This window comes from Nuphar pumila, chromosome 3, assembly GCF_984573655.1.
Source record: "Nuphar pumila chromosome 3, dmNupPumi1.hap1.1, whole genome shotgun sequence".
Lineage (NCBI taxonomy): Eukaryota > Viridiplantae > Streptophyta > Magnoliopsida > Nymphaeales > Nymphaeaceae > Nuphar > Nuphar pumila.
This window is the reverse complement of record NC_143251.1, coordinates 34,802,258-34,827,283: the sequence shown is the minus strand read 5'-3', so window position 1 is coordinate 34,827,283 and position 25,026 is coordinate 34,802,258. Positions and strand designations below refer to the sequence as shown.

The 25,026-nt window shown below is 35.3% G+C and overlaps 1 protein-coding gene across 7 annotated transcripts in view; it reads right to left on the bottom strand.

Annotated features, from left to right (window-relative positions):
* LOC149842554 (rhodanese-like domain-containing protein 14, chloroplastic) overlaps positions 1–21,318 on the bottom strand; it is a 69,649-nt gene extending 48,331 nt beyond the window's left edge. For 6 of the 7 annotated variants that reach the window (XR_016430784.1, XR_016430786.1, XR_016430788.1 and 3 more), the window contains exons 1-6: positions 20,943–21,318; positions 20,787–20,833; positions 8,076–8,168; positions 7,443–7,581; positions 7,215–7,317; positions 1,842–2,026 (exon numbers count right to left, since the gene is read on the bottom strand). Coding sequence is in view for 1 of the 7 variants with exons in the window: in XM_089999274.1 (XP_089855400.1) it covers positions 1,912–2,026; positions 7,215–7,317; positions 7,443–7,581; positions 8,076–8,168; positions 20,787–20,833; positions 20,943–21,120 (675 nt within the window). In the remaining 6 variants the exon portion in view is untranslated. Of the gene's footprint in view, positions 1–1,685; positions 2,027–7,214; positions 7,318–7,442; positions 7,582–8,075; positions 8,169–20,786; positions 20,834–20,942 lie in introns of those variants that run through there. The other variant, XM_089999274.1, reaches the window with a different exon arrangement.
* Between the last annotated feature and the right edge of the window lie 3,708 nt (positions 21,319–25,026).

Genomic DNA, 25,026 nt, shown 5'->3' with positions numbered 1-25,026 from the left:
GGGGACCCGGACTACCAATTGTGTCCTAGGCGGTAGTTCCATGTTCTTCTGCAGAAGTTAGGGATGCATCCTGTCTTGGTTTTGGCCTTTGGGAGTTTCTCTCGGTCACTGGCCGCTCCCTTGGGATTTCAGTCACAGTTAGAATGTTCGGGTTAATAAACCAACCCTGAATAATATACCCCCGGACATTCTCTTCTGTGATGGTTGCCTTGGCCCGTGTGTACCCGCGGGATAAGAAAAGATAAACATTAATTAGAACAGTTAGGTATCACTGTGTTGGAGTCATTAAAGAGACATTTGCATACTCTTTCATCATGCTTTATACTCGGTACTTATGATCAAGCGACATCCTAAACTGTGCATAGATTAGTTAATTGAATTCATATTAAGGATGTTATGTTGATGTTATTCATGTTAGTGTAAGTTCTGCTTTAATTGCTTAATACCTTACCTGCTTAATTGTTGTAGTCGCATAAAATGTTTCTTTGTGCTTAAGTATAACTGTTACATAATCTACCTTTCTATTTAGACATATGTCTGTTATTGCTGTTGCTTCGAATTCCTTAGGTGTTTATGTTTAGACTGAAATTTAAATACGACACCCACATCACACACCTGACACATGATCTACTTGCAAGAATAATTACAGTTTTCCTACTTAGACGTGGTAGTCTAATTCCTATAATTTCTATTATTTTCAGGAGAAGAGTAGTTCTATGAGCGATGCGGGATGAGGCGCTGACCGAGACTTGATCCATTTGTTCCCTGGCGGTTCTGCTTACTTTCAGATTGAGATTTTTGTTTTGAGACTAAATGTGAAAACTCTGATGTTGGATTTTATTATTATTAAAGTGGAAATAAATGGTGTGGTTTGCTTTTACCTTCCTGTATCGTTCTGAAATGCTTAACCCGAGAATTATTAGTTGTTTCCGCTTGAAAAAAAAAAATTCCTAAAAATTTGGGTTAAATTTCGGGGCGTTACATGTTGGCTCAAGGTCTTCAAGTTGAAGGACATCAAGGGTACATTTGGTTGCATTCAAATGTGACTTGTAATCTCATGCAAATGAGAGAAAGAATATCATTTGCACAGCTAACCAAACATGTGATTTGAAATCTCATGCAAATGAAAAACAGAATGTGGTTTGAAATCACATTTGAGTTCAATACCGAGTGTGTACATTCCTGGCCTTGAGGCTGAAGCAGCAGGCTCCCTAGTGAGCAAAACAGGGCGGCCGATAGGTCTTAATAGCTTGGGGTTGTGCTGTTCGGCAAGGCATCAATCACTCCCAGGCCCCACCACCTGAACCAGGCTTCCTCTCATTCAATATCAAATATAAACAAGAAAAAAAATGCAGGTGGTTGGGGGGTGAGGGTACTCGAAAGTAGATAAGAATTGCAAATGGCATCCTGGTTTAGGAAATTTACTGCTATTCTTCAAGTACTCCCATGTATGAACCAGACTTAAACAGAGCATAGTGCTCCTTTGCAATGTGGAAGACACTGTGAAGTTTGTAGGTAAATGGGGAAATATAAAATAGCAATATAACTGAAGTAAGTTTTGTTTCTTTCATTTTTTATATTCTACAAATGGTTATCATATACAACTGTGGAAACAAATCTAAAACTTGCTAAGTCAGCTTCCACACACACATGAAAGAACATAGTTCAGACTTATGTCCAAAAACTGAGGAGAAAAGAGCAAAATGCTGCAATTAAGTTATTGACAGACCCATAATGTCAGAATCAATGTTCAGCTCTAATAACTCAACCCAATTCAGATATGATATACAGCCTCAAGAAACTTCTCTTTACAAAATGAAAGTGGTACAAGATACTCTTACCAGATTTGGTAGAGTGAGGACAGAGAAGTAGTGCCTCTGGTGAGATATATCAGCACTGTATTTACACAGTTTATTCTTCTGAAACTGCCGGTAAACCTTCCTTAAACCAAGCATAGAGGCCACCATCTAGGTGAAAGACATTCTCATAACCATTCAAAGTCAACAAGTAAGCTGCTATAAGAGACCTGCATGAAGATAAAAGAAAATAAAAAATTGTTGGTAAATTAACTGAAACATATACTCAATCAAACAAGAAATTTGCATGGAGGCATGCATATAAACGCTATCTTTAAAGCAACAGTTGCCCCTCTAGGATTGATTCCTCGGTGTAAGAGGGTTGACTGCAACTTTGCTTTCAGTATACAACCAAGTCATGCCTTCTTGCGTTAAACACGACCTCAACTTGCACCATGGAGGCTGCCTACTACGACACCATCACCTTTGAGTAGCTTTTGATAGGAAAAGTGAGAGGTGAGGCACAATAGATGAGAATGAAGGGGATTATCATCTCACAAAAGAATCTTAGTATATATAAGCTTAGATGAATAAATGTCCAACGGTCATGGATAAATGTCCAACGGTCACAAATAAATGTTTAATGACCACAAATAAATATATAATGGTCATATCCTAATGGCTAGTGGCTAACTGTAAGATAACTGTAAACTCAATTAAGTGTTAATGGTCAGGTAATGGTTAACTTATTTAAGAGACTAACGATTACTAATCAATACCTCAAACAACTAATTTAGAAAGTCAAAGTCAAATCAAGCATAACCATAAGCTTAGCCTAGCAAGATGGCTTGGTCAAAAACAAGTCAAACATGAACAAGAGTATAAGTTTAGTAAATGCATAATTTTGAGACATAATTCCAGCAGTCCCCTACTTGAATAAAAATTATGAAAAGTGTAAAGCTACTCATGAAGCTCCTGTGTCATTATAAGACCAAAACATTAGTAACTTAGGTTTGAACTAATTGTAGACACCCATTTTTTTTATGATGCCAAAAATACTAACATCTTTTGGAAAATGTTCTTTGAGGTAAAGATTTAAAACAAAAAACCATAATATCAGGAAAAAAACCAAAAGATTCTCCTTTTTCTTGTAGAACAACATAGATGTATGTCGTCCTGCCATGGGATGACATTCATGTTTGCCGTCGTGTGTTGGGATGGCATTCATGTTTGTCGTCCTGCTCTTGGTACGACATTCATCGTCCAGTCTTGGTATGACATTCATGTTTGTCATCCTGTTCTGGGATGACATTTATGTCAGTCGTCCTGCACTGGGATGTCATTCATGTTTATCATCCTGCCGGGGACAATATTCACGTTTTTTATCCCGCTTTTTGACAGCAATCACCATAGCCATATGAATGTTAAAGACGGAGATAAGCCTCAAAAAGGGGTGTCCTAATCAGACCAAAACTTTTCATGCGAGTTTCCAAGCATGACTCTTCATGAATGAGTCTTATCCCCCATTAGGATAAGCACGAATCTATTTGAGTTGGATTTGAATCCAAAAAATCCTTGATCCATAACTCATCCATAATTCGTATAAATAGGGGTTGACCCCTAGAGCCTAGATAAATTCAGGAAATCTCCTATCGGAGTATTGGGCCTAGAAAGAACACTTACCCTAGCCCTGCCTTCATTCTGATCCTCTATCGACTCGATCTCTAAACCATCATAACCATGCGAAGGTGTTGCTGGACCGAAGAGGAGCAAAAAAGAATTAGCGGATCCCGAAGTACAAAAAAGGTGATTTTCCAAGATCTCTTTGATATTTTTGTGTTTTTATTTTTGTTTTTGTTCTTTTCTGCCATTATTTCTTGCATAAACATGCATGAATGTTTGATTTTTATTGTATATCTTGTTTCACGAGGGGTTAAAATCCTGAATCCGAACTATCTTGATGGTGAGCTTCGCCCTTCAGAGATTGAAAAACCTGTCCCTATTTTACCGTATCATGAAGAAGGACGAGCGAGGCTTGAAACAAGCGTCATACATCTTTTAAACGAATTTGAAAAAGGGTTTTGCGAAATCCGGGTGAGTCCTATCTCTTTTACCGCAAAATTTTTGTTACCAATTTCTGGCGATCATGGTGGGATGTCGTAATTTTTTCGATTTTCTGTAGTTAGAACTGCATTACAGAGAGATTTTAGGTCTTAACGAGACCAAAACCTCCGTGATCTGGGTATTTTTGGGTTCGGACAACAAATACCCTTTGTCGTCCGCAGAGTTTGTTGTCTGCGGCTTTGTTGTCTGCAGACTCTGTCATTCGTAGTGTCTGTCGTCTTGGGCTTGGTCTTCCAACTTTGTCGTTTAGGGTTAGCCAAAACCTCAACTGTTAGGGTCTGTCGTCCGACAAACTTTTTCATCTGCAGACTTCTTTCTACAGGTTGTGTCATCTCAGACACTGTCGTCTACCCCTGTTTGTCATCTACAAACCATTGTCTTAAGGGGGACTGTAGTTTGTAAATCCATGAGTCATAGGGTCTACTGTCAGGCCTCTCTGCCCTCTGTAGTCACTGTAGTTTGCAGTAATTGTTGTTTGTCAAAGACCAATGTTGTTTGGTCTTTGAATCGAGCATTTTTGGGTCGGACGACAAACACCTCCGTCATCCACATTGTTTGTTATGCCCAGAGACTGTCGGTCGCAATCTCTACCCTCTGCAGACCCTTGCTGTTTGGTTAGTGTCATCCGCAGAACTTGGTCTGCAGATTGTGACTGTCAGAACCCGGCCTTAGGAAGAAAATCAAGAAAGAAAGAAAATTGTTCTTGATCTGACTAGGCTCTGCATCAGTTAGGGCCAGCAGAAAGGCAAAGGGAGAATATTGATCCCTCTGGGATGGTGGCTGTTGAGAAAAAAAAAACGTAAAAGAGGAGAGGGAGAAACATGTTCCCTCAAGTGGAAATCTCGAGCAAGAACGAAGAGAGGATAATAATCTCAATCAAACTTTATTGATCATTCATTAAGAATAAAAGAATGTATTTAAAGAGTCTAACGAGGAATTCTAAAGAAAACAAGAGTCCAAAAAACTGAGTCTCATGAGACCAAGAAAGTATTGGGAACTATGTAACTATGTAATATAGTGTTTTATATTTTTGTGTAATACCTTTTGTATTAGGACCTATTGTATATTACCTAATACTAGGGGGTATTTTAGTCTTTTCTCTATTATTTATTGTACACTAAGGGGGGTCGACCCTTTTTATGTAAGAGGCAAGCCCTTTCACAAGATCGATATAGGAAGCATATTTGTTGCTTCTCTCCTTTTTGGTGTTCTTGTTAAACCCTAGCTCTTCTACCTCTCTATTCTCATAGATTTGAACATGGTATCAGAGCTAGAGAGTGCAGGGAAGAGGAGCAGCTGATTCTGGAAGGAGGAGAAGTTTGGAGGTCGACATTGTGTTGACGTTAGTTGATGTCGTCAAGGGTGGAATGACTAGTTTGTTCAGACCAGTTTTGGTTGGTCTGAATCCACAAATCGTTAGGGCTTGAATTTAGAAGTTCTACAAATCAAACCCTATTAGATTTGGAGTTGTTTTAGATTTTTTGTGATTTTTTCAAGATTTTTTGAGTTTCTTGAAAAGTTCAATCGAGATTTGAGAAAATCAGTGAATCTGCCTCAGTTTTTGGTTTTCTAAGGCTCAAATCAGTTCTATTCAGGTCATTTTTGGTATAGCGGGTTGGAGAAATTGAATGGGTCAGACATTTTGGGGTTTTGGAAGAGATTTGAGTTGTTTTTGAGGTGATTATAGTTGGCGGTAAGCTATATTTGGGTTTTTTTAAGATATTGACTGCTCTTCTTTTGTTGTATGTGCTGTGTATGATTTGGTTCAGCATCCTTTGTGTGTAAAGGGATTTTTGTGATTCTCATTTGGATTTGGGTGTGATTTTGTTGGGCTTATTTCCTTCTAGTTTTAGTGATACTGGATGTTTTGCATTACTACGGAGAAGGAAGGGATTCAAATTATTTCAATAAACTTGAATAGAACTAATTATGCATATGATTTCTACGAAGCAGTAGTTGTTGGGAAAGATTTGGGAAGCTACTTGAATGGTTCAAAGGTAAAACCCAAGGTCTCTCATGAGGGTTTTGATAAGCCTATAAAGGAAATGTGAGAGTCAAGGGATGGATTCTCGGGTCTGTGGAACCGAGAATACCATAAATATTTCTAAATTTCATGAGGCAAAAGAAGCTTGGGTGTACCTCAAGCAAGTCTATAGGCAAAAGAATTAGGCAAGACATTATCAACTCACTTAAGAGTTGAGAAGTATGCACCAAAAAAAAAATCCATTGAAGAAATTTATTCAAATATGCAGAGAACCTGGGATGCTTTTGCACTCATGGAGGGCCAGAAGAAATGTAAGAAATGTACAAAGTGTGTGTCTTGTACATCATGCCAAACCTGTTTGGGGCTTCTTGATCAACACAAGATGACTGAGAGAGTTATTGAGTTTCTCATGGCTCATAAACCATAATTTAATGGAACGAGGAGTGCCATTTTGTATCACTCCCGCTTACCATATGTAACTCTAAGTCATTGCACAATTAATTGTAGAAGAGACTAAGATGAAGTCTCTTGGATCATATCCATCTGAGGATAATGTCATGGTTGTATATAGGCAGATGGGTGGTAGATTTTGTTAAAGAGGTGATGGAAAGATTGGGGGTCGAGGAGATTTGAGAGTGAGGTGACCTTAGCTTTGTTCAGTGTTACTAATGTAAGAACTTTGGGCATATGGAAAAATTATTGTTCCGTTCTCAAGAAAAAGAAAGGTTGGGCATATGTAATTTCTTCTGAGAGTAAGTATGTAATGTCCAAGGATGAGCAGTCAGTTGGCCTATCACCTCTTAGCAGTGAATTAATAGGTGGTGGGCAGCTTCAGAGGTTAAAACAAGTTCAGCACGATATTCAATATAAGATTCAGCAATTGCAGCTTCTTGCTCAATCAGTCATTGTTCTTTCCTCTTCTGCCACTCCTACATCAACCTCTAGTACTACTTTATCAGGTATCTTAAGTCATTCTTCTGGCTGGCTAATAGACTCTAGGGTTTCATGTCATATGACACCTCATGAGTCTGTCCTAGCATAGTTAAGTGATAGTTATGCATAAATTCATCACTTGTTTGTCATAATAAATGAATAAATTCATCACTTGTTTGATTTACTATGCATAGTTAAGTTGATGGAAACTAATAAAGGGACTTAAAATTTGAGGTACTCATGAAACCTTAGGCCTTTATTTCAAAATTTGAAATGCCAGGCTGTTTAGGTGCCACTTCATCGTACTATCCATGTCTGTATATAAATTATCTAAAAAAAATATTAAAATTGTTACAAAAGAAAAGAAAAGAAAATACCTAGACTGCTGCCCTTCAGGAAGATTTTGGGAGGGCCTCATAGTTCCTCCAGATGAGCATGCCACTATTATTTTTGCACTTTTCCCAAATGTTGATTCCACATCTGCCAGTGGACATAAATCTTAATGTGGATAGAACTAAGAATTGCTTGGAATTAGGAATTTAGTTGCACTAAAAAAATGCAATTTATATGCTTCAGATTTATATCGTGGAAAAACAAGGTATTACCATTCATGAATTCCGGATTTTCTTCTGTGCCAGAAAATATCCCAAAGAAAGCAAATGCAGCACGTCTGGCAATATCCCATGCAGTCCACTCTTTTATAAGCCTGTAAATTTGGACATTGATAGCCCCTGGAGGGTGGGCCTATGCATAAGATATCAGGCAAGATTAAGTCAGATTCACAGATCAGAGGTTATTCATAGTTACACACCATGTATAATGCAAGTTCAAAACTGATCCATAGTATATTATGGAATCTGAAATGAGGAAGCATTCAAATAAATAAAATAGGAAGAAAAAGGTAAATTCATAAACTGATAACCAGATGAGTTAATTTACAAAGAAGATACTTCTGTAATAACGGAAAATTATATTAACTGTAAGAAAATCAAGATTTCCTTTCACAAATGCTTGGCAACTGTAATAGGAGTTATGTTGAACACCTAAACAATAATATAAGGGCTAATCAGAAGATGAAGCATGGAAGAAAGAAACTGTGTATACAAGCAACCAATGTCAATATCATACATGGAGGCATCATCTACAGTACAGGGACATATGAGTTTTGATTGGGCAGTCAGTTTACTTTTGAGACACAATACTGGAAGTAAAAGTTTCCAGAGGGAGAGAAAAATAACCTCTTTAAACTCTGCCTCTGGCCGTACATCAAGAATCACAAAACCATTTTCCTGCTGGAGGCGCAAGGCTTCCTTTACATCAACACTTCTCACCTATAATAAAGAGAAAGTTTGATGATTAGCATCACGTGCACTAGTTCATGGTTGTGGGTGGAAGTATGAGTATCAATGATATGCATGTTCATTGGTGCATGTATGTGTGGCTGACTCCATTATGGCACTGAAACACATTGCTTTATCATGGTATACTTCCGGTCTGTCTAGATCCAATTGGTAGAAGCCAAAACTAATCCCTTAGACAAGTTTGTCATGACCTATTTGCTTTCTCTGTGCATTGAGGTTTCAATCAAGCATGAAAACTGACTACTTTTCAGCATGATAATTGCAGTTTAATATGGCTCAGTTACTAGGTTGCCTACTTCGGCAGCAAAGCACACAAGCTGGCACTCCAACTGCATATCAACCCTTTTTTAGTTCAAATGATCCTGTCCCATCATGCTGGATTACATGGGCCTTGGAGGTGGACAACCAGCAACTAGTGAACCAAGTAACTATGATATGGATATTGACTTTTTTACCATCTCCAAGAATGAACCTTGAAACTTATTGGCTACATCTTGCAAGACTGCTAGAAGCCTGGAATAGTAATAGACCAGAATGTATCCCAAGGGTTAGATCTAGTTTAGTGATTGAATTTATGCTGACAAGGCTAGTACTATTATGTCAACTCACAGAATTAATTTTACACATGCATACCCCACCAAAGCATGCAAGTATGACACGTGGCATAAATTATCCAATGAATTTACAAGTATAAGCTAGCAACTTGCTTTCCCACCTGAAAGAACTGGGATCTACTTATGTTTTCAGAATAAGTGAATTACATGATGTAATTGACATAACTCCAAGGATAATAAAATTGTAGTCATTGAAGTTCACAAATTCAAGAGAAGAGATCTGCACACTTGATCCTACACCAATGTTGAGACCATATAACATGATTTACCATTAAATGTTAAAGTATATATATATATATATGCACTATATATATATATATATATATTTCTTTATGTAATAAGTGAAACCCATTAGGAGTATTTTGGTTATTACATATTATGTAATTAGTGGTGTTCCTAGAGGGCACTTTAGGGTTTTCTTTTTAAATGTATTTTATTCTTTTCTTCAAGGGCATTATAGTCCTTATAATGCCCTTGGCATAGAGCTGTTGAGAGTGCTAAATAGGGGTGTAACCCATCTTGTATGTCAAGCTTGTTCACAAGCATTCTCTTAATAATATTTCTATATTTTTTACTTTTGTTTTAGCCCCTAAGTGGCTTGTGTGGTTGCGCTCTTGTATTGACCCATAAGTGGTCTTGATTGTGTATGTTCTTGTGTTCTTGTATGCCTATAAGAGGCACCCACTTGTACTTTTTTTGTATTTTCATTACATGGTATCAGAGCATTGGTGCTCTTGGGTTGTATCTCATTCGTGGAGATCAAGAGAAAGATCGTGAAGAACGGTGAAGCTTTGGTTTGTTGGTTCGTTGTCTCGAGAAGCATGTCATCAAACTTCTTCAACACATTTTTTGCCTTCCTTTTCTCTTCTTTTATCTTCCTCTACTCTTTCTGTTCTTGGTACAATGACCGAAAAAGTAATTATGGTTGTTCCCATCAAATTTGATGAAAAAAACTATAATATGTGAGTCACCACCATAAAAAGCATCTTAGTTGATAAAGAATCGTGGGACTATATTGATGGCTCCATATCGGAACCTCAACCTATTCTCACAAAATCGGAAGCAGATCAGGTCATGCTGAACATGAGCGTTTTTTATCATGCCGACATTGTGGCCATCTGTTTTGCATTTGAAAAAGCTCAAAAGTCAACAAAACCACGTGGCATTCATCCAAAATGCAAACAAACGACCGCGATATCGGCATGAGCAAAAACGCTCATGTTTAGCATGACCCGATCTGCTTCCCACAAAATCTATTTGTAGGGAAGATGGTGAAATCAAAGAGGAAACTCTTAAAGACAAAGAGAGAGAAAATTTTCTCTTAGACTACAAAAAAGCTATTAAAGCACGGATGGAATAATCATGATTTCGCATCATGCATGCATAAAATAATTTTGAACGTATTATGCATTTTGTTCATTTGTTAGTAAATAAAGATTATATTTTTCATGTTGTGAGTATTTCTCTAAGCCTCTAAGTGTCTATTATACTTATGCCATGTTTGTAGGTTTGTTTTTTCCTCTTGTTTGAGGTGTGTGAGTGCTTGTGCACCTTTGTAACCTTTAGAAGATTTTTGTGTATTATGGTATTTTATTACATGTTCCTTAGAAATCTTATATTTGTTGCATTGTGATAAAATTTCTTGTGTGACATGTGTGAGTTTATGATTGACGATATTTATGCATACTATTGAATCTTTGAATATATGATGATTATTTATTCTTTGAGAATCTCTATATATGTTTTGGCCTTTTTTAATGGTGTATGTCTTTGTTGTCTCATAGTAGACTTTCTTGTATTGACCATACGTATGATTGTATCAATTGATATCTTGTTGTGCATAATGATTGCACTATATTTTCATCTACCTTTATTGGATTTGATTTGAAACATTTTTTCAAATCGATTCTTATATATGAACTCACTTTTTGAAAATTGTTTTTCGTGAACTGAATTTTATATAACGCATTATTTGTTTTTGGCCTTATTGTTATTGGGTCAGAGTTAGCCGTTGAGGTGAGTTATGTGTGCACCTCAAGTCATCTTATCAATTTAGATTCTCAAGTGTATGAGTGACGTGTTATCATTTACCTTGGGTCTGATTGATGGTTGATTGGCCTCTGAATTCATTGTTGTTGAAAATCCGAGTTGGTCGTTGGGGTGAGTTATGTGTGCACCCCATGTAATCTTGTAAGTATAGGTATGTGACTAACTGGCAGGTGATTGACCCTTGTTTCTATAAGTGTGTTTTACCACTCATTCATTTGGCCATTTTTACAATATTGGATGCTTGGTATCTTATTTTTCATATGTTATGAAACCATGGAGTTTTTAAATATTGATATTCTTATTCTTCTTAATGGCATTAGTTTATTTTCGTTACAAGATTTTCTTACCTTTTGTATTTCCTCCTGTTATGCCTCTTATCTAAGTGACATTATATGTAGACAAGAGATACTTATTCATAATTTTGTGTTTGTTTAGCCCATAAGTGACATTGAGATTTTACTTTTGTTTTAATAGTTGATACACTCATTTTTTAATGTCATTATATATAGACAAGAGATTTTATTCACACCTTGGTGTGTTTGTTTAGCCCATAAGTGACATTGAGATTATACTTTTGTTCTAGTAGTTGATACACTCATTTTCAGTGTTATTATATGTAGACAAGAGATGTTTATTCACACTTTGTGTATTTGTTTTGCCCATAAGTGGCATTGAGATTATACTCTTGTTCTAGTAATTGATATACTTGATTTAAGTGTCATTTATGTAGACAAGAGATATTGTTCTTCAATATGGTGAGTTATGTGCACTCATTGTACCGTTGATCTAGTCATTGATACACTTGTTTTTAAGTGTCATTATATTGGTTATTTATACTTTTTGTGTGTGTTTTAGCCCTTTAGTGGCATTGTGGTTATGCTCTTGTTCTAGTAGCTGATACACTTGATTTTTGAAGTTTAAAGGTCTAATAAGGTGATTGCTTGTGGTGGTGAAACTAGTGTTAAGACTTGCTAATATCATTCATTGTGTTATATGGGATTTTTAAATTTCTTCGTAATTTTTCTAAACTCATTTGCTCTTATGAGAAATGATTATTGAAATATTTTCATGCATTTTTCATTAAATATGCTTTAGTTGCATGATCAAGGAATATTTTAAATATGTTCCATGATTGATTGTCTTGCGTGTTATAACTTTAATTAATTCTTTATAAGCATTTATTAGTAAAGGATATAATATTTTTACCTTATGAGTTGTTGGTATGTATTTGTTAAATTGTATCTCCTATGTACATATATTTTTATATGTATACAACGAGAGATACATATACATATATGTATCATACATATATGTATATGTATCTATTGTTATATATATATATATAAAAATATATATTTTCTCTTCATGTAACCCCTAGGGGTATTTTTGTCTTTTGTTCTATTTTACGCATATTTACAGTTGTAAATATGTTTGTAATTTATTTCTTTTTCTTTTCTGTTTTTCCTTTTTCTTTTTTCTCTTTTCTTTTCTTTTTTCCCTTTTTCTTTTTTCTCTTTTCTTTTCTTTTTCTTTTTTATGTGTTGACTTAGTCAACCTTGGAGGGGGGTCTAACACTAGTCGTTGGACCCCTCCAACGGTTAGATTTCTAACCGTTGAAGGGGCTCCAACGACTAGTGGGAGCCCCTCCAAGGCTTCCTCTCCTCTATAAAAGGGGTTGAACCCCTATTGTAAAAACCATTCAATGCTTGGAGCATTGTTCTCCAACTTGTTCAATAAAATTCTTTATATTTTTGCATTTGGGTTCTCTTGTTGTATCTTTGCGTACATTGTTCTAAGTGTTCTTGTGCCTTTGTGCACCTCTCCCTTTGTGGTGGTTATACGTATTTAGCACTATATCTCTTTTGAGATATTTTTACATGGTATCAGAGCAAGGTTGGAGATTGAAGATCATGTGATTCTTTGTGCCTCGTAAAGCGTGCCTTTGGCTTCTTGGTGATTGAAGTAAGGACTTCTCTTCCATCAATATTTTGGAAGATTCTTACGACAAAAAAAACTTAAGAATCCTTTGTGGTACGTATATATTCTCCATTCTTCTATCTCTAACGGGTGAAAAAGAGTCTCACTTTTCACTTGGTTTCAAATTAAATGGCTCCAACTACCATGTTTGGGGCGGTAATATGGAGACTCACATTAAGGGGAAAGGTTTTTGGGGATATGTTATAGGAACCATTCCCAAACCCGAATCCGAACCTAAGATCACCATTATTGATAAAGGTGAAATAAAGGTTCTTGATGGCGAAGAAAGAGAAAAAGCTTTTGAAGAATATAACAAAAGACATGAAGAATGGGAGATGAAAAATTACAAAATTCTCTCATGGTTCTTTTCTTCCATTGAAACGAAAATAAATGCCAATATTTTAAAGTTCAAGAAAGCCTTTCAAGTATAGGAATATCTCGAAAGAATGTATACTTCGAGAGATTTGTCCCATAAATATTACCTCCAAAAGAAGGCATTAACCCTTCAACAAGGGAAAATGTCCGTTAGAAAATATTTTGCCGAGCTATCCACCATTTAGGATGAACTTGCTCTTCAAGAACCTAAATGGAGTAGATAGGCTATTGAATTAAGGGCCAAACAACTTGAAGAGGATCACTTCTTCAACTTTTTAAACGGGCTTAGACCCGAATTCAAGCAAACTAGTTCCTCTCTCTTGTCTTCTTTCTCTTCTCCTCATTTGGAAGATGTACTTATCAAGCTAAGTGGAAAAGAAACTCGATTGGGGATGAATAAAACCAATCAAAGTGTGTTGGTTGTTCCCTCTAAAGATGAAGATGAGGGTGCTTATGCCGTCTCTAGACCGGGGAATAATGTCAAAACATATAAACCCCCTTACTTCAACAAAAATCAAGGAGGAAGAGAAAATTGTGGACAATATAAAAGAAGAGATTATAGTAAAATCATGTCACTTTTGCAAAGAATCGGGTCATATTAAACCGGTATGTCCTAAATGGAAAAAGATGGTGGCTATGTCTACAACTTTCTAACAATACAAGGAGGAAGGACCGTCAACTTCCAACAATGTTACATTATCTCTAAATCAAATAATGGAAGCTCTTCAACCTCTCCTCAAGGGATCCGTTTCCGAAGCCGCCATGTCCACCTTCTCTCCTCCTGTTAAGATTCTTTGGCTCTTAGACTCGGGTGCATCCTTTCACATGACTCCAAATGTTTTTGCACTTTCTAAATACTCAAAAAAATTGTCACACTCTTTTGTTTCTACGGCGGATGGGGCTTCTCTTGAAATAAAGGGAATTAAAGATTTTGAAAGTCAAGATTTTTTTGTTCTTAAAGTTAGATTTATCCCAAAATTAAATTTAAATTTGCTTTCCATCTCTCAACTATCGAATCATGGGTTTGATATCAAATTCTCATCAAATAAATGTTGGATACAGGATCACCGGTCCGAGAAGTTGATTGGGGAAGGCTCTAGGAAGGGAGATCTATACTTTATGGAATTTCTTTAAATTCCAAAACACTCTTTTTATAATGTTGTCCAACATAAGGATATAAATGTTAAGCATAAACGCCTTGGGCATCCAAATATTGTTAAGCTTTCTTATTTACATTTTACCAAAACTTTATGTAAAGACAACTTCAATTGTAATGATTGTATTCTTGGTAAAATGAGAAGCTTACCTTTTGGACAAAGAACTATGTTTTCAACTAAGCCTTTTAAAATTGTGCATTCGGATGTATGGGGACCGGCACCCGTTGTGTCTAAGGGAGGGTTTTCATATTATGTTATTTATGTTGATGATTTTTCAAGATATAGTTGGATCTACTTCCTCAAGCATAAACATGAGGTGTTCTCTACCTTTAAGGTTTTCCATGTGATGATACAAAACCAATTTAATAGTAAATTACAAATTTTAGAACCGATTTCGGGAGAGAATATCTTTCAAATGATTTCAAAAGTTATATTGAAAATAATGGAATTATTCATCAAAGGTTTTGTCACAAAACTCCTCAACAAAATGGATTAGCCGAACGAAAACATAGACATATAATAGAAACTACAAGAACCTTACTTATTTCTCAAAAAATTCCAAAAAGATTTTGGGCCGAAACGGCTCTTACATTGGTTTACCTCATAAATCGACTTCCATCCAAAAATTTGAACCAAATAACCCCTTTTGAAATCTTATATAAAAAGGAACCCGACTACAATAGACTAAGAATTTTTTGTTGTAAATGTTTTGTCCTCACCGACAAAAATGATAAATTATCTCCTAAAGCTATTCCTTGTGCATTTTTGGGTTATTCGAAAACACAAAAAGATTTTAGATGTTATATTAAAAATGAAAAACTATATGTTTCAAGAAGCGTGATCTTTTTAGAGAACATAAGTGGTTTTGAAGAACACAAAGCCCATGAAGATAATGTTGATTACTCCTTGTTTGAACTATTATCTAGAAATGAAGATGTTTTTAGTGATGATGAAGTAAATGAGGATGAGGGTAGAAGTGAAAGTACTCTACAACCTATGTCACATGGGTGCGGGTGCGACACGGGTGCGGCACAATTTTAAAATTTTTGGACACGGGGACTCGGCAAATATATATATATATATATATATATATATATATATATATATATAAAATTTTATTTTATTTTTAAAATGCCACAGCACAGTCTGTGTGTCTGTGCACAGTCACAGGCACAGTCCACAGCACTGTGACTGTGCACACTGCACAGACTGTCACAGTCTGTGACTGCAGCACTGTCACAACACTGTGCCTCTTTTTATATATATATTTTAAAATAAAAAATATAAAAATTTGGTTTTTTAGGGACATTTTTGGACTCGGTCAAAGTTGACCGAGTCCAAAATGTGGACGGACTCGGCCTGGACTCGTTGACCGAGTCTGACTCGGCGTTAACCGAGTCCGGGCCGAGTCTGAAGCCGCACCCGAGTCCGCACCCGTGTCGGGGCGTGTCGACTCGGGTGCGGCACCTCCTTAGCCGAGTCCGTGTGACATAGTCTACAACCCATCCAACATAAAGAAGAAATGATAGTTAAACCAATCACCTATACACATAGAGATAAAAGTACCTTTAGAAGTGCAATAGAAAAATATAGTGACCCTAGTGAATCTTCTAACCAATCTCGAAGAACCGAAAGATCTAGGAAAAACCCTTCTAGATTTATATCTTATGAGTCATTTTCTCCAAAGCATAGGGCATGTTTTAGTGGCATTCACTCCTACCAAGAACCTAAAAAGTTTGGAGAAGCTAAGGAAAGAACAGAGTGGAGGGACGCCATAGATAACCAACTTAGAGCCCTCAACAAAGCTAAAACTTCAGTTTTTCAAGATCTCCCAAAAAGAAAGCTATCAACAGGATGTAGATGAGTTTATAAAGTTAAAACCAAGAGTGATGGCACTCTTGAGAGATATAAAGCCCGCCTTGTCGCTAAAGGATATAGTCAAGAATACGACATTGATTACGAAGAAACCTTTGCCCCTGTTGCACGAATGATCACTATTAGGTGTTTGATCATCATTGCCAGTATTAAAAACTGGAACATTTATCAAATGGATGTCAAAAATGCTTTTTTAAATGTGGACCTTTATCAACAAGGGAGTTTTTCTTTCCTCATCCTCTGAATTAAATTTGATTGCATACATTAACTCTAATTGGGGAGGTGACCCAAATAACCGTCACTGCACTACAGGTTTTTGTATTTTTTTAGGTGAATCCCTAATCTCATGGAGATGTAAGAAACAACAAAAGGTGTCTCTGTCATCCACAAAAACAGAATATCGAGTCATGGCTTCTACAACTATGCAAATTGTGTGGATTCATCAACTGTTACAGGATATGTGGATTCAGGTTCAAGGACCCACTAAATTATGTTGTGATAATAAGAGTGCAATCTACATTGCCAAAAATCACACATTTCATGAACGCACAAAGCATATTGAAATGGACTGTCACTACGTTAGAGAAGCATACTTGCAAAGAATTATAGATCTTCCATACCTGACTTCAGAATATCAGTTGGCAAATTTCTTCACCAAGGCTCTATGCTCTCACAGATTCAATTTTCTTCTTGGCAAACTCTCGGTCATTTTGCCCCAAGTTTGAGGGAGGGTGTTAAATTGTATCTCCTATGTACATATATTTTTATATGTAAATAACGAGAGATACATATACATATATGTATATGTATCTATTGTTATATATATATATATATATATATAAATATATATTTTCTCTTCATGTAACCCCCAAGGGTATTTTTGTCTTTTGTTCTATTTTACGCATATTTACAGATGTAAATATGTTTGTAATTTATTTCTTTTTCTTTTCCTTTTTTTCTTTTTCTTTTTTCTTTTCTTTTTCTTTTTTATGTGTTGACTTAGTCAACCTTGGAGGAGGGTCCAACACTAGTCGTTGGACCCCTCCAACGGTTAGATTTATAACCGTTGGAGGGCCTCCAACGACTAGTGGGAGCCCCTCCAAGGCTTCCTCTCCTCTATAAAAGGGGTTGAACCCCTATTGTAAAAACCATTCAATGCTTGGAGCATTGTTCTCCAACTTGTTCAATAAAATTCTTTATATTTTTGCATTTGGGTTCTCTTGTTGTATCTTTGTGTACATTGTTCTAAGTGTTCTTGTGCCTTTGTGCACCTCTCCCTTTGTGGTGATTATACGTATTTAGCACTATATGTCTTTTGAGATATTTTCACAGTATTTTCATTGTGGGTTTTTCCTTGGTCTATAAGTGACCACTATCGTATTAATATCTCATTGTAGCCTTTGTGGCATTTCTTTGAGATATCATTTGTTTCATTAGTTAGTTTTCTAAGCATGTGTTCTTGAAAGATTTTCATTGTTATTTCTTGAAAGGATTTCTTAAAATTAGTACATAAGTAATTTTTTCATTGATTCTAAACTATTACATGATTCATTAATATATGCATTAGGTGTGTGGTTAATAAGTAATTTTTTCTTAAATCTTTATTGAGTGATTGAAATCATTTCTTATCTTCCATTGTGTAAAAATGATTTTTTATTTATACTCCTTTGTGTGTTATTTCTTCATGGTATTGATAATGTTGAAAATACATGTCTATTATGCATTAATGTACTTTTTGTGATAGATATATGTGTACATGATTTTCATGAATGATTAAAGTGATTAATGACTATCGTGTTTGAAATTAATGATTTTTCAAAATTAATTCTTACTTTAAATAATTTTGAAATTTGTTAAATTGACTTATTAAATTTTTTTATATATTATATGTTTGTGTGTTTGGTCATCCTCTCTCCATAATATATAATTAATATAGTTAGCTTTTGAAATCTTCTTATGATATATATGTGCATAGTTGGAAGAACTTGATGAAGTCTATGGAGACATTTTATGTAATGGGTTTCTTTTTTTGTAATTTCAAACTTACAGTGAGTCGCTGTAAGTTTGAGGAGGGTGTTAAATGTTAAAGTGTATATATATATATATATATATATATATATATATATATATATAAGTGAAACCCATTAGGGGTATTTTGGTTATTACATATTATGTAATTAGTGGTGTTCCGAGAGGGCACTTTAGGGTTTTCCTTTTTAATGTATTTTATTATTTTCTTCAAAGGCATTATAGTCCTTATAATGCCCTTGGAATAAAGTTGTTGGGAGTGCTCCCAACAACCTTATTTCTAGCTGTTGGGAAGTGCTCCTAACAACTATATTTTTAGCTGTTGGGAGCACTTCCCAATGGCTCTTCTTTGCTTCCTTTTGTGTTAAATAGAGGGTGTAACCCTCTTGTATGTCAAGCTTATTCACATGCATTCTCTTAATAATATTATTATATTTTTTACTTGTGTTTTAGCCCCTAAGTGGCTTGTGTGGTTGTGCTCTTGTATTGACTCATAAGTGGTCTTGATTGTGTATGTTCTTGTGGTCTTGTATGCCTATAAGAGGCACCCACTTGTACTTTTTTTGTATTTTCATTACACATCACAAAACATTTCGTAAATGACAGTCTGGTCATAATTATGGTCAAAACCTTATGGCTAGTATCTTCCCTACTCCAACTAGCCATAAGGTAGCAGCTGTTCTTGTGAAGAAACAGAAGTAAGAAACACCTCTTGTAGCAAAATATGCAGAAAATTTTACGAAACACGCCAAGACTAATTGTAAATGTGTCACCAGACGTATATAATCTAGTTTTCCGTTTCAAGTTAAAGGTATTTTGGCATCCTATCATTTAGTCATGCGCATTAAGTATTTTGTTTCTCTGTTACATCATTAGAATTTGAAGGCATATTCTTAATATAACATGACCATCTTACTTACAATCAAGATGATGAAAAGACAAAAATAATGAAATTATTGAACATAAAATTGAAGAGAATAATGGTCGCACCTCTTGAAGGTTATCAATTTTTCTTCTTCTTAATCTTCTTTAATATGGAATATCTCAACATACATCATAACTGATGAGCTCCAAATGATCTTTTACGGAAAAAAGAATGATAGGGATCGTGAATAGATGTATGTAGGCTCAAACCATACATCACTGAAGATATATTTAGCTCCCAAGTCAAGAAAGCCTCAAAAGTTTCTTTTCCTAATAAACACAAGCATTACAGTTTCTCCTCATTTCAGTATCAAAAGAGCAAAACTGAAACTTCCAGGCTTAAATCTTGTAATAACTAAAGATAGATCATTTCTTCTGACCATAATTTCCAGATCCACAAATTTTTATTCCCTAGATGTGTAAAATATTCTCATTCCTTTAACTCAAACATCCTATAGTGATTTCCCCAAACTCAAATTACTTGAGCCTTCTTCACGTGTCTGCTTCATTTGCATTCTCCTAAATAAAACATAAAACAGAAATATGTTTCATAAAAAAACTAGTTTAGATGACTGCGCCTTTATGGAAAATCTACCTTTTATGCTGTCTGATATTGTATGAATTTTGGTAATATTCTCTTCTTAGAAAACTCTATGAAAGGGAATCAGCAAGAGGGCTATGCTTTAGACAGGCTATGTACGACCATACATCATAACTATTTAATGAGAGAGTCTCACCATCATCATCCAAATGATCTCATACTCAGTAATTCTACAGAAAGTTTTGAAAAGCAAACTATGTGCAAACTGACTCAACCTAATGAACCAAACAACAATTTCAAATAAACAACCAAACATCCAACTGTGAAGAAAGACCGTCTCAACTTCCAACACTTCAATTAAACAAGCATCACGTTCTAAACAGAAACAATCACTAAGTAGTAACCAATATGTCTTTTGCAGCGGCAGTTATCTATCAAAATTACCCATTGCCATCTAGCCAGTAAACCAATATTTTGCACTTCATCACCACTAGCCATGCTCACTGAAAATGTTCACTGACAGTATTCACTATCATTCTTCAGTTCATATTATTTCACTACCAAAGACAAAGGTTTTGACTTCTTCAATCCCCAAATCAAAATGGCAAAAATTGAAAGAAATGGTTGGCAGCATCCAGATCAAATAGCAAAAGTAAATACATGTATAGCCAATTTATGCAATTGCAAGCAAATCAAGTGGGTAGCAACTGGCTTCCTAGGCACTTAAGGTTAATCCTCTGGCTGTTTATTCCGAGAGAGAATATGTGCATATAAACTGTCTTATGAAACATCGATTGATGTAAGTCAGCAGGTTACACTTCAAATACATACACCCCACACAACCAAATTCACAATTCATCTATCCTGTACCCCAAAAGAAAGAAAATGAAAAGTGAACCACAGAAAAGCGAAGAGACTACTATAGGGAAGTATAACAACTTAATAATAAAACACGCACATGATAGCAAGATCATCAAAATCCTGCAAACCAACAAAGCAGTCCAAACTTCTAGAGCAATTAAGCCAACATGGACATGAAAAAACATACCCTTTTCTTCAAAAGAATCTCACGCTTAATCTTCCAATCCTCTTCAGCTAAAATGAAGCAAAAAACCAGTCACTCACGAATATTGGAAAAAATACATATACTAAAAGAAAAGACACCAACCAAAAAAAACAAAAAAGAGAAAAAATAACAAGAAACCTGGAGTTTTTGCAGGTTTTGTTGCTGCATTCTTTACTGTCAATGATCTTGAAACTTCAGTTCTCTTCAGGAGAATCACTGAAGTTTTGCAAAAATGAAATCTATGGCTGGGATTGGCAAAATGGGTATTGGGGTATGGAGCAAATGAGTGAGATGAGATTGGGATAACACCACTCATTGCTCTGTGTTATCCAAGTAAATAAAGCAACTATATCAGGCTAAACCAACTAACCAAGGACTATCTATGAGCAATTGAGCATATATATGAGAAGTACATAAACAAGCACCGGCATAATGGGGGGCCATTGATATTGGATTCTGAGTTTGTGGTTATGATTTGGAGTAGGGTTTCCTCTGGATTTTATCATCATGTCTGTCCATTATTGCCGGAGAGCTCCATCCCAAGCCCCCACCCCATTAAATATCTTTGCATTTCCAGATAAACCAAGGGATGGGTGGGCCCCGATTTCAACACTGCAGCAAAGAATGGAGGGTGAAATCAAGGGTGTCAACGGGTCGGACCATTACCGAACATGGGTATGTCCAGATCCAGATCCAGTTCTATTTTTTCAGTACTGTACCTGGTTTACGGCGACCGACCGGAGTCTGGACCTACCAAAGGCAAAATTATACGGGGATGCTAATAACATAAACTACACCCAATATAGTTTTTATGTGTTTTACATTAAAAAACCAGAGGTCGGACCTAGGTACGGTATGAAATTTCATAACCCATACCTGGCTTGTATGCTAATGAGACCTTATGGGTCCAACCCGAATGGTTAATCGGACCTCCTTCTTTATTACCGAACCCCGATCCTACTGGATCCTGTACAACAGGTCAGGATCAGGTCATACCTAACCCATTGACACCCTTTTTGGGTGATGCTAACGGGTGCAAGCTGATCAGATATGGCTTGGTTCATGCTTGATTCAAATCCAAATTATATGAAATTGATAATGAGTCTCCGATGAAGTAAAAGTTGAATCTCGGACCAAAATCTACACGGTAGTGCTTGATCCAATAAAAGAGAGTCGGAAACAACAATTTTTTAATGTAAAAATTACAATATTAGATCCAATTCAAACATTGATCCCAACATAAAATATTGATCTGAATCTGATTCAGAAACAAAAATGATCTGGTTAAGCAAATTTGAATTTGACTAAATGCCAAAAGGATCTTATTTTAAGGATCTGTATCCAAAATAATGTATGAGGATATGGATCAGATTTTATCAAATCCAGTCCATTTGCAGGTATACCTGCTTATGGCCAGACAAAAGTATGGAAGCAAACAGGTTAGCTTTTGGCTGGATCATGGTTGAAGTGGACCCGCATCTATGTTTTGTAAAGTAGGTCCAGATTTAGATCCAACCCAACTCGATGCTAATGGTAAAAATCTAGATCCAAATTCATATTCAACTTTGTATACTTCACATCCGGCGTTTATAATTGAACAAGACAAAGTGGCCAGCCATATTTCTGTCATGATTCCAAATGGGTTAAATTTTGTGCTTATGATTTGGACAGAAGAATGTTGTCAAGAAGTTCGATCTGAGGCTGAACATTGGCTGAGCCAAACTTGCATTATCAGATTTGTTAAAAAAAACATTTTTTTGATGACAAGGAATCCTCGCCGAAATGAGGAAAAACCCGGGGTGGGTTCGGGGTTCTTCAATTCAACAACAACAACAACAACAAGGCTCACCACAAAAACTAGCCTAGCTTGAAGTCGACTCATTTACTCGACCTACTTACACTCTCTGTTTGGTTTGGTCGACTCATTTACCATACCTACTTAAAAGGATATTAGCATGGTGACAAATATTGGCGTCTAAAAAAAATGCCAACACAATATGAAAATTGGCTGGCCAATATTTTCTGATAAAATCGTTCGAAGTTATTTTTTATTTTTAAATCATTTTTAAAATTTTCTTTGGTACGGTAACTAAAAATTGATTTTTTTATTTTTCAACTTATTTTTTTCCATTGTTTTCTAAAATGCAGGAATAATAAAAAGTTGCAATTAGTCATGAGAATTTGGCAGATGATATTTACCAAAAATAGTTTGTCACTTTTGAATATCCTATATCCAACCCATTTTTTTTCAAATATTGGGGGACCTAAAACTGTCTTTTCGTTTGATAATAGTTTGTATCCACATGAGCTAATAAGGGTAATTTCATGGCCATCCAAATTAAATTGTGCAATGCTTCTTCTACCGAAGGTGAGGTTGAGACAAGATGGACCGTTTTGGGACTAGAAAGCATGATACCTCAGGTAATATAAGTACATAAATGTCCGAACCTCAACATTCTAAATGTGTATGTCCCTAAGGTTGGACGATTCCATTGATTCACTACGGAAGAGCCATCTCACCCCAGTTTTCATAACCTTTGAACTATATGAGTATGTTACTGGATCCATGCTGCCATTAGAGCTGGTAAATGAACCGAACAGCTCCTAGCCCGTGGCTGGGCTTGGTTTGGCTCATCACAAGCGTGTTCCTAATCAGCTTGTATAGCTGGTGAGCCAGCCACGAGCTCATTTAGCTTAAATTGAGACGGAACACAGGGTGCTCAACACGGCTTGGCTCAGTTGAGCTTGAATAGATAAAATATATACTTATTTCATGTGTGAGATATATTTTAATATATATAAGGATGCATGAAAAATATGTACCTAAAATATGAAATATCAAGCATAATGTATAAAATACATATTTTAAGTGCAATATGTAAAAAAAAAAAAATAACAATATTGAAAAATAAAAATGACACATTTCTTGAAACGTCCTATAATTTTTAAAATCTGCCAGATGTCCAAAATAGTAAATATCTGAATTTAAAATGATCATTTTAACCTTTGCACAAGCAAATTTTTTGAAGTTCAAGTATGTTCTCTGTGTATTGCAAACTTTCAATAAAATGTAGATTTACTCAATTTTTTCACATAACTATATTTGTAAACTTCCTATAACTGGAACTTATAGAAAGTTTACAAATATTCTACTATATTCAAATATATAGTACGTTGTTTGCATAATTAAATATGTGAACTTTTTGTAACTGAAACATGTATAACTACTCGAATATTCCACTAAATTAGCATATATAGCATCAAGTTCGCATAACCATATCTGTGAAATTTCTGTAACTGAAACATGTTGAAACTTCATAAATATTCTACCAAATTTGCATATAGCGTACGAAATTTGCATAAATAAACCTGTGAGCTTCCTGTCTAGCGTAACTTCTTAAATATTTTACTAAATTTGCATATATCATATAAAGTTCGCATAATCAAATATGTGAACTTCATGTAGTTAAAACTTGTAGATACTTCACAAACCAATTTTGCATATATATAGTATGAAGTTTGCATAACCAAATCTATGAACTTTTTTATAACCGAAATCTATAAACTTCATAAATATTCTACTAATTTTGCATATATAGTACGAAGTTTACATAAAATCGTGCAGATCTTATTTAAGTAACTGAGCCTCAAGAAGATTCTTAAATAAGGGGTGATCTTCATAATTTTTTGGTGCGAGAATTTTCTTATATTTGCATGCTTGTTAAATCATATATAAAGTTATTTTTTTTCTTTTTCTCATTTATTTCTAAAAAGAATTATAACTTTTTCCTTCTATAACCCTCAATATTTTCTCTCTCTCCTTGTTGTGATTCCCATGATTTTTTTTGTTGCGTTTTGACAATGTTGCAGTATCCTTCACATCAACTTCCCATGATAGGTCGAAAGGTGAGTTCAATACAAATAATATATATATATATATATTATTTCATTCTGAGCTTTTTTATTTATTTATAGATATGAGCATTTAATAACCCATGTGTATTTATGTTTCATTATTGTTGGTGATGTTTTATGTATATTGTCATGTATTTGATTTAATATTTATTGGATTTACTGTTTAGGGTTTAGTATGTTTAGATTTTTTTCATAGATATATATTTGTTTGTGCTGTAAATAATTTATGTTTGTTTGCTTGTCTTTTAGTTAACATTCAATATTTTTATATTGGTGTAATGTGACTAAGGTTTACTATGCATGTGCA